Source organism: Raphanus sativus, chromosome 3 (genome assembly GCF_000801105.2).
Source record: "Raphanus sativus cultivar WK10039 chromosome 3, ASM80110v3, whole genome shotgun sequence".
NCBI lineage: Eukaryota > Viridiplantae > Streptophyta > Magnoliopsida > Brassicales > Brassicaceae > Raphanus > Raphanus sativus.
Window position 1 is genome coordinate 26594328 of NC_079513.1, and position 10851 is coordinate 26605178.

Sequence of the window (10851 nt, forward strand, 5' to 3'; positions counted from 1 at the left end):
AAGTAGTTTTATGCAGAGGTTGAGCTGGCTCTTCAGATGAGCTTATTTTTCTAATCCTAGGTTTTTGTCATTGACTTGATGGAAGTTGTTTTCAATCCATCTTTTGTTCGTTAATATATATACGTACAGTTTAGTTTATTCTCAAAAAGTGTTTGGACTATTTTCCTTTCTATGTACTTTTCTCTTGTAGGAATTTTTTTAGTGTTGTAGGCCATGGTTCTTACTTACTGTGGCATTGACATGTTCCTAAGTTTACAGATGAACCGCGTATGTTGTTGGTTACCAATACTCTCTTGTTCAGTAACTAATCGTGGTGGTTGTGCTGTGCATAAACTAGCTCTGTGAAAAAGGTCAGTGTTAATGGTCCACATTTCATTTTGATTCTGCTGGAAAACCTTGTTTTTGAACACACACTGCCTAAATTTTTTTATGTTTTCTCTTTGATATGCCTTGTGTTTAATCATAGTCTACAATGTAAGATGAGCACTCAACATGTCTTCCACATTTTAATAATCCTTTGATGTCATATTCAATAGAATAATTAATTTGGATTTAATTTGTTTACTCTTAAGGTCAACTATTGTTGTTGTGACTTGATGATTGTTTATAACTTTGTTGAGTGGCTGATCAGTAGCAATCATTCTTCTTCTTCTTGCGCTTTAGTCGTTGACTTGCTGTGAAGTATACATATCAATAGCGCACCATTTTGGTCTCTTGTGTTAATAGCAAAATGGCCAACACAATCTTCTTCTTCTTCTCCTTTGTTTTGTTTCTCCCTTTTGTCTCTACAATTCACTTCAACATACCTCGTTTCGGTTCACATATTACTGAAGTAGTCTACCAAGGAGACGCAAGAGCAAACGGCGCTGTTGAGCTTACCAACATCGACTACACTTGCCGTACCGGCTGGGCTACTTACAGCAAGAAGATACCTCTATGGGATCCTGAGATCGGCCAGCCTTCTGATTTCACCACCAGCTTCTCCTTCAGGATCGACACTCATGGCGTTGCGTTCGGCAACTACGGTCACGGCTTCGCTTTCTTCCTAGCTCCTCTCGGAATCGAAATGCTCCCAACTCGGCCGGTGGCTTCTTGGGCCTTTTCAACGAAACCAACGTCCTTTCCTCTTCTTACTCGCTCGTCCACGTGGAGTTCGACACGTACACTAATCAGAACTGGGATCCTCTCGACATGACCTCTCACGTGGGGATCAACAATAACTCTTTCGTCTCTTCCAGCGTAACTTCTTGGAACGCTTCCTCTCACAACAGAGACATATGCCGTGTGGTGATTGTCTACGATTCCGATAGAAGAAACTTGAGCGTCTCTTGGATGTACACGAGTTCTGATCCTAAGGAGAACTCGAGCCTTTCTTACATCATTGATCTCTCGAAGGTGCTGCCATCAGAAGTCATTGTCGGGTTCTCCGCGACGTCTGGTGAAAGAAGCTTATATAATTAAAGATAACTAATCACTATGAGAATTTCTAAGTTGAAATGCATAAAAACTTAGATTGAAAAAAAAACATTGATACACTTCATGGATTCACTTCTGTTTGTAATGGATTCACTTCTTGTGTGCTTATGTGTAACTGATGTTTTATTGTTTCTGTTACTCTTGCTTGTGAAACAATTTTATATAATTAAAGAAAACTAATTACTAAGAAGGTGTATTTAACTTAGAGTTTTAGGTGATTTGTTTTAAAATGATAAATCCATTGTTATTCAAACATGAATTTTAAAAACTTATTTAAAATGTATTGTTATTGAACTTGACATTTCATAAAACACTATGAAATCCAATGTTATTGAAAATGTTTTAAGCCGTGGAATATTAAAGTTTCTAGATAATTTTAAGTTGTTTGGATGAAATTTCTTAATTAAAAAAATAAAACTCAAATCACATTGTTTTAAGTTAATAAAAACCACATAAATCTCTGCTACTTATTGAAATCATCTAAAACTCTTTTAAAAATTAAATCACATCAAATGTTAAATTGAATACATCCTCCTAAGAGAATCTATAAGTTAAAATACATAAACTTACATTGAAAAAAGACATTGCTACACTTCAAGAAGGCTTTGTACCACAAAAAAAATCAAAAACTTTACATTATCGCGCCAGGTAGGGGTCGAACCTACGACCTTCTGCTTAGGAAACAGACGCTCTATCCACTGAGCTACAGGCGCTTCTTGTTTAAATCATCATAGGGTTTTTAATAACCAAACATTGATATCATATCATATAGTCTTCCTTTGAAGTTCTTCATATTGGTGAGTTTGGCCATTAGATTTGGGCTTTTGGAAAGAGATTTGTTAAAAATGTTAATGCGTGTTGCATGTGAAATGTGTTCTTTTAGTGTTAGTAAGAAATTAAAATGTATTTGAAGGTGAAATTTTTTTCTAAAATGAATGGAGGAAATGGTTGTGGTATCAAAGGGTTTTAGTTCACCACATAGAGATAATAACTCAATATGACGGTTTTATGATTTTGGAGGCTATAACCACATAGAACTAGCCTGAAAGAATGGTTAGTTTCACTTTCACCTGACGGATGCAGTGTGAGATCGTCTATGTGAAGAAGAAGAAGGCCTATTACTGTTTTAGACACAGCCTTAAAAGAACACTGGTCTCATGACACAATTGGACAATGACAGCAGCCAAGCCGACAAGAAACATTTTGAAGATAAAATATTTCATAAATGGAAACAGAGTACAGTGCGCTGATACATTATATTTCACCACCGAGTTTATAATTTGATACAATAACACCACCCACTACTCCTGCCTAAACAACAGTTAAAGAAACCAAAAAACAGATGCAAGTGAGATTTCCAGATCCTTCTAGTCAGCTTATGGGTTAGCCATAGTCAAGAAGTTGTGAAGCAGTATCCCTTAAAAGAAGATTAAGAACTTAAAACTCAAAATCACATGATTAATTCTAGTAAGACTGATTAGGCCAGAGAAAGAACTCCGCTGCATTTGACGCCATAAGTCCCATTGACCCTTGAACGTTGGAGTTATTATCAGAACCCGTCGTCGAATCAGAAGCTGCATTCGCCGGAAAATGCTGGAAAAAGTTTTGTTGCTGTTGCTGTTGATGATGGTAAAGAGAAGCTGCTTCAAAAGGGATACCACATGGAATCATCTGAGACTGAGCGGCTGAGCTAGGACAAAGAGCGAAGTTAATGCCACTACTGTCATTGGGAGAAGACTGAAGCTGTTGTTGTTGCTGAAACTGGTGGAGCTGATGGTGACCGATGATAGGTTTCTGCTCAGATTCTAAAGAGAGTTTAAGACGTTTTGCTGCACCACCAATGGGAAGTGCACTCTTCATGATGGATTCAACGTCGTAATGGTTCATCTCAAAGTTGGTTACAGCGTTTATTCCTCTGAATTTGATGGCTGCTATGTCGTATGCCTCAGCCGCTTCCTCTTCCGTTGCTACAACCACCAACAAAAAAAAATATAAATTAGAACCTTAGATTGATGATTATTAATGTTTTATCTTAATTGAGTTTACCAAAGGTTCCGAGGTAAAGATCTTTGTTGCCGGCTACACGGCCGATCCTTGCTTGCCAACGTCCTTGTTGATGATGCCTTGTTACACCTCTGTACATGGAAGCTCCTCTAGAGAATCCGCTACTCTTCCTGTGTTATATCCATTTAACCTCAGGGTCACTATCTCAGTATATATATATATATATATATATATAAATAAACTATTTGATTCAGAAAATGGTCTTTGTTTATGGATCTTACCTCCTAAGAGAAGCAATGAACTCTTGTTTGGTCATGTGCTTCATTTCCTCTAATTCTTTCGTGTAAATCGTAATCTAAAATTTCATTAGAATGGATTAGTAATTATGACCAGGTTAAATAATAAAACCACTAACGGGATAAATCAGAAGAAGAGAAAGAAGTTGGTTTACAGGGAAATTGGTGGTGGCAGCAGTATTCCAGTACTTGAGAGCTGCTAGATCGTAAGCTCGAGCTGCCTTATCTTCTTTGTCATATCCACCTGAATCATTCACAAAGAGAACAACATTATTATTATTAAAGGCATGTCAATTATTGTTTGCTGTTCTTGTAAGAACTGACTAGTTGAGATTTATTCTTACCCAAGTACACTGTTGATTCAAGCGAAAGCCAACATCCATCAATGGCGCAAACCATACCAAGGTACATGCAAGAACGGGAAATCACTTAGCCAATGTGATGATCAAAAACGCTTAAAGGAGATGTAACAAACATTTACCAAAGAAAGTCTTAACACTGGTTCTGTTATGGAAGAAAATAATGCAGACATGTATGTAAAATTTGTTATCAACCACCAAGTTATGTTTCACTCTTTTTGGATATTGTGTACCAGCCATAATACTCAGAAAGTAAAAGTGAGAGAATTTGAAAAGAAAAAAAAAACAGATAAAAGATATAGAATAGAAGTTTTGGACGTGGTCAAAATCTAGATCCCCACACTTCTGGTGGTGGTGGTGGTACTGGTAGCCCAAAGCCAGAACATATATAAAAATAAAGCAAAAGCTACTGAGAATGTTCAGACTTTGCTTTGTTGATGTGAACACTACACATAAATCAATCTGACACCTTATGGACAGCAGAAACACTACTCTTTAAAATTTCACTTCAAATTTAAAATTCTTGGTATATCTTCACTGTCTGTAAACAAGTAAAATCATGTTTTGCATTTAAGAAATTTATCAAAATCAACCTACAATTAAAGCCCTACAAGTACTCCTCACTTCAAACCCTATGAAGCTAAAAAACTGGTCTCACATCACATGTCTACTGCATAACATCAAATCATATAGTATATGCTTAACAAAATGTAGGTGAAGAGAAATGTGGGACTATAGGGTCAAAGTGGGACCTTAAACATGTCAATCAAAGAAACAGAGGTTGCATCATACAGGCAATGCCATTGGGGACCCATCTTATGTACCTTTAGGCTTTAGTATGAAATGTAATAAAGACAAAGGAACAGAATGGCGGCACCCTTCAGCTAAATATATGAAAATGGGACTATGAAAATTCAACAAACAACAACTATATCTTATATTATTATTATTATTATTTTAATTTTATACCCTTCTCTTTTATCCCTAAGTTCTGACTCAAAAGTATTGCCAAAGTTAAAAAACTTCGGCTACCCTTCACAAAACAAATGTAATCAGTAATCACCCAAAGTTTCAATCAATCATCATATAAAAGATATAGACAGATCAATAAATAAGGGAAAAAGGTAAAGCTTCTTTTGAATCTTGCCTTCAATTTCTTTGACAAAACTCTTATCCTATAGTTCACTCTTCTCAATCTTTCTAAATCTCACTTAGGAACATGGAGGTACAAAGACTCACAAGCATAACCATCATATGACTAAAAGACATATATGTAAAACCAAAATAACCACACGGATTGCAATTCTTGACGTCAAGAAAAGATTGTAACAGTGATGAAATCAAATTAACAAAAATGAAAGAAAAAATATTACCTTGACGTCCTTTCCTGGCCTGACCTTCTCTCCTACAGCTATTATCCCACAGATGAGCTTCATATCTTCCCGTCCATCTATGTCTGCATCAATCAACATTCACATTAAAACTTCATTTACTAACCCAAAAAAAAATTCAACACATGGGTTTGACTAATCACAACTTTAATGAGACTTCTTAATTTTAGAAGTTACCTTGTAACACCTCGGTAAATGGAAGTCCTTTGTCCAAAGGTATCAGCGACCTTCTTGTTAGAACAATCTGATGTTTCCACTGCCAAAACAGGCTTCTCCTTCTCAGAACCAGTCTTCTCTCTCTCGCTCTTGATTGTCTCAACATTGTTATTAAATTGGTAACGATGCTCAGTGATCTGATTATGATCATTACTAGTCCTGTGAGTGTTGTTGTTGTTAATGTTAACTCCAAGTGACAAAGCTCCTCCTGTGTTAGGTCCACCGTGAAAACCAAGCTCAGGACCGGAAGACTCCACCACGTGTCCCAAATACTCTCCTGCTACATGAGTCCGGCCCATTGAAACCGAGTCGTCGACGTCCGAACCGGAGTTCGTTGAGAAAGCGGTTTGAAAACCGGTCATGGTTTTGAAATCGTGGTTGTGATCAGAGTAAAACCCGGTTAGGTTTTGGTGATGACGTGGATCGTAGAGCTGAGTGAGGGAAGAAGAGTCTTGTGTTTCCGTTTGACTGGTGTCGGAGTAACGGAAGTCACCGAGAAAATCTTCGAGCTTTGGGATGTGACTCTGAGGATGATTTTGCGGGTCTACAAACGTTGTTAGGGTTGTTGAATCCGCCATAGAAGCTGATATATGAGCTTCTTCTTCTCCTTCCTGAGGCTTTTGATTCGTCCAACCTACATACAACGAAGATCACGAGAAGTCTTTATTTTTCGTATGAGAAGAAAAATAAAAATTATTTTGCCTTTTGTCGGAAACAGACAAAGTCAGTCAGAGAGGAACACGAGGGAAGCTGAGTTCAGCACTAAACTCGGTTTATAGGATAAAGCTACCAAGTCGGTTACTAGAGGCTAATACTGTGTAACAACACTACAATCATTCGTGTTTCATTTCGTACCACAAAGATAAAAAGAAAGAAGTAATTTATTTATTTTTTATTATTACCATAGAAATTATCGAGGAGGTAAGGAGATGAGGCGGCGGAAGAAGCGTCATAGGACACGAACTGAGACTGGTCATCAGATGACCTCAACATGTCCATTGGTGACAGTGAAAACGTTAACCAGTTCGTCATATGAGCCATCAAGCTAGACTTCTCTCTCTTGTTTGCTGTTCTTCTTCTTCGGTAAAATCTGATAAAATATATGATTATATTAGTCAAAAAAATAAGGAGAGAGAATGGAACTGCCTATAAATTTCTTTAGTGGTTCTTCAGAAAAGGACAAAGAAGATTCAAGAAGCTGCCCAGAGAAAGGCTGTTTTTTAAAAAGAAAAATTCAAACCTGATCAAGCGTTACTCTAAGCTTTCAAGAGAACTGCACTTGTGGGAAGAAGACTAATATATGAAATACTTTGTAGGAACGATAATCACGAGCTTATTTATCTGAAGATCTATCTATTCTATTGCATGTCTTTTGAAGAAACAAATGCATGTAAACAGTTGTCTGAGGAGAAGAGAAAAGAAGATGGGAAGCAGAAGCTCTTTAAGAAACGTCTGAGACGTATACTTATAAAGAAAGGAGAAGGGGGAGGGAGAAGATGGGCTTGTTTTATTTAATCAAAAATAATAATAATGCACTTGCAGCAGAGAGAGAGAATGTACATGTAGAGTAGAGAGAGAGAGAGAGAGTTGAAACAAAAAGAAGAGCGGTTTCTTCTGTGTCGCCCGGCGTAATACCGGAGAGGATTTGAGAAAGAGAGAGCTATCTATTGTAGCTTTAGCTTTTTTTTTTGTTTTGAAGGTCATAATTTTAAATTACCACTGACAAGGTTCGCAAAGGATTTGGGATTTGATAATTTCATTACCAAATAAATTACCACCACCTTTAACTCCAGACCAAAGTAAACCAAACCGCTAGTTGTTTCCACTTGTCGTGCATGCATCGCGACACTTTCTTCACTCACGCCCCACTTTTTTCAACCCGTTCTTAGCTTTTTTTTACTCGGCTACGTTTTTTATTTACGGTCTAAGGCCAACTCCAAACGAACATTATAGGGTGTAACTCGTAACAAATAAAAAGAATACACTTATTCCAAAACGTTTTTGATTTGGAATGATTTTCCAAAACGAAAATTATTTTTTCTTTGGAATAATTTAGAATGTTATGGAATGAAATGAACTATTTTTTTCATTTTCTCATTGTAATTGGTAGATAATTTTTGAAATATACATGAATTAAACATTCAGAAAGTTTTTACTCCAAAAAAAATACATTCCAGTTCCAGCCATAGTGTAGCAAACAGCAAACTTTTTTTTCAAATTTTTTTGTTGTTAAATCAAAACTGTTTTTCTTAATATTATCTAACTATAATTAACTACATGTGATCGCATTACCTTTTTATAATTGCACCAGTTAGGTTAGATAAAAATAAATATAACACAACTTTTTTGTTATCTTTTAAATGTATTTACATGAAAAACAAATATAAACTAACTAAAAATACACAACAAAAATTAATTTAAACACTGAAAATTAATGTGTTGCTAGAAACTCTGAAAAACTAAATTATGAAAATAAAAACAATATTTAATATAATATATATATGAAAACTATTAGTATTTTAATAGAATATGTTGTTATATAATATATTTATATAATAATTACTATTTATCAAAACTATTAAAAATTTTAAAAATCTTAATCAATAATATAATGATAAAAAATATTTATTTTAGTGTAAAATTTGGTATTGTGGTTGGAAATTCGGAAAATTTAATGCTAGAATTATATTAAAATAGTGTGATACTAAGATAGTGTTAACGGTTTGAGATGCCGTAACGACCCTCTCTTTGACTAATAGCTAATATTTCATATTCAGAGTCTCTTATTCTGTTTTGGACAAAATACATTCGTTTGCATCAAATCTACTTATTAGTTTGGGGATGGATTTATATTACGACTCCTATACTATCACAAAATGAAAACAAAATTTAGCTAAGATGTGTATAAAATGAAGAGAAAAAACAAATATAGTGTTTTGTACAAAGAACCTTAGGTTAACATTGTGATTTTTTTTTCTTTTGTGAACTTTCTTATTATGCCATCTGAAACATTATAAAGAGCAGTTTCAAAAAAAAAACATTATAAAAGAGCAAATTGTTTTTATATATGAAACGATCACATAAGTCTCTCACGCCTTATATTTATGAAATTAGGAACAGTAGGTTTATATCAAAGTTTAAGAGTGTAATAGAGTAGGATGCCAAGTGAGTATTAAAAAGGAACATATACTAGCTATAAGCCTATACCTTTAGGGTCAAAAGATAACAGTCAAGTCCCGGGTAAACTTGTAAATGGTCGGTTAAAATACAATGTTCTTGCATATGCATAGTTGCTATTATTCCCCGGCCAGAACTAAAAGCTCAAGTCGAAATTATTAAAAATGTTAATTCTGAAAAAAGTTGAGAGATCGAGAAGCAAAAAAATAAAAATAAAGAGAAAAAAAGCTTGTGGGGAACAACATGCCGGATGAGAAGGCGGGTTTCTTCTGTAAAAACGAAGCAAAAAAAAACTAAAGGAGAAAAGGAAGGCCCAGCAATTAAGGCACGTGATTAGGGTTTGATGTCGTATTGTTTAATAATCTACAGCATTTCGTATCCTATACTTCTACTTTATTGAACCTCGAACATTTTCAACATTCAATTTTTAATATGTAGTTTGTATCTCCAAGAAACTAAAAACTAATTATAGTATATCTAAATAAATATATGCCATCCTTTACTTAAAAAGCATGTGTATACCATCCTCTAAGGTCGATGGAGTGTTATTTTACCATGTTTACTGATCTTTTTTGTTTGCGGATATCATCCCAACCTTATTGAGCTAACATATTAATATATCGACTATCATACATAAACCACAACTCGATATATATACAGTCAATATTTCAATTCACATGTTCGAGTCAACACAAGTAGTTAACAATTGTCTTTTACGCAATTAGATGGAACGCACTGCGTCGATTTAAGTACCATCTCTTTTCTTGATAGGTCGAAATGAGATCAGAGACATGAGAGTGAACGTTGATACGCTTGGTTGCCAACAACTAGTGTAACAACGGAATACAATATGTTAAAATCTCTAATTCAAACTGTATATGGACGTGTGTGTACGTACGTAACTCGGCCCATGGGTATTGTAACACAGAAGTTTGGTCGATGTGACCAGCGGACACGACAACTGGAAGTATTGTGTCCGTTGACCATCGTATGGATTGTGACACACTGAAAGATTTGGTCTGCATCACCTTACGAATGTGTTGATGGACAAATCGACATGTAATTCTTCAAAACGTTATATCTATTGGTCATATATTATTTATATAATATTGGCATGTTTTCTTGAATCATTGCCGTTTTTATTATTCGTTTCATGATTCTGAAGCCCCCACTATAGTCATAATATAATTGAACTGTTTAAATCTCACATTTTTATCACATATATAAATATTAATAATTATTAATAATACATGCTAAAAATCATGACAAAATATTGATGGTCAATCACGAATATGGAAAGTAGTATCGTGTACGCCTATAATAGCATGAACCGTAATCAGAGATTGTCGTTCATACTCGAGAGTAAAATTGTAGGAGCCATGTTCACAAAGAAATAGAAGAGAAAGAATATGGCATGGGTGCACGACAACAGGCCAGGGTGCCGTTTTTGTTTAAAATTGCATGCGGCGTGGCCTCTAATTAGGGTTATGGCCAGAGTGATGTGGCATTATACGCATTAAAAGGTCTTGGTGAATGGTTACGTACTTTAAAAATACATATCCTTAACATTTGTCCTCACTTGTTGTTGTCCTCGTACTCACCGTAAAAGTTTTTCTCTGGTACATATCTTTAAAAATATTTGTCTAACTATATTTCCCTCTGGAAGACTTAGCTTTAAAATCTCTCAATTGCATGTGAGGTCACACGCGGGGATGGGCATTGGTCACACCTGCCCCCTTTGCACCGAATGTTTATAACCATTGACGATATTTTAATTCTCTGCAAATCATATAAAAATGCTAAGTTCCAACTTCCACGTCTGAGGACGTGACTGAATCTTAGCGACTTAGATTATAAACGCGTGATTCCACATTACCCCCATCTTTAATTTCCCTTTTTGAATGATCATGAATTCATGATAATAATATATGA

The 10851-nt window shown here is 35.3% G+C and overlaps 1 protein-coding gene and 1 non-coding gene across 2 annotated transcripts; both read right to left on the reverse strand.

Moving 5' to 3' along the window:
• Positions 1–2116: 2116 nt before the first annotated feature.
• Positions 2117–2189, reverse strand: TRNAR-CCU (transfer RNA arginine (anticodon CCU)). Its single transcript has one exon. It is a non-coding gene; the product is annotated as a tRNA-Arg (tRNA).
• A 486-nt stretch (positions 2190–2675) lies between these two features.
• Positions 2676–7313, reverse strand: LOC108847092 (AP2-like ethylene-responsive transcription factor AIL6). Its single transcript, XM_018620264.2, has 9 exons — positions 6983–7313; positions 6645–6832; positions 5704–6376; positions 5509–5591; positions 4121–4129; positions 3932–4020; positions 3762–3835; positions 3523–3650; positions 2676–3443 (listed from the first exon to the last, which is right to left on the reverse strand). The coding sequence occupies exons 2-9, from the start codon at positions 6781–6783 to the stop codon at positions 2941–2943; spliced, it is 1698 nt and encodes a 565-aa protein (XP_018475766.2). The 5' UTR covers positions 6784–6832; positions 6983–7313; the 3' UTR covers positions 2676–2940.
• Positions 7314–10851: the final 3538 nt, after the last annotated feature.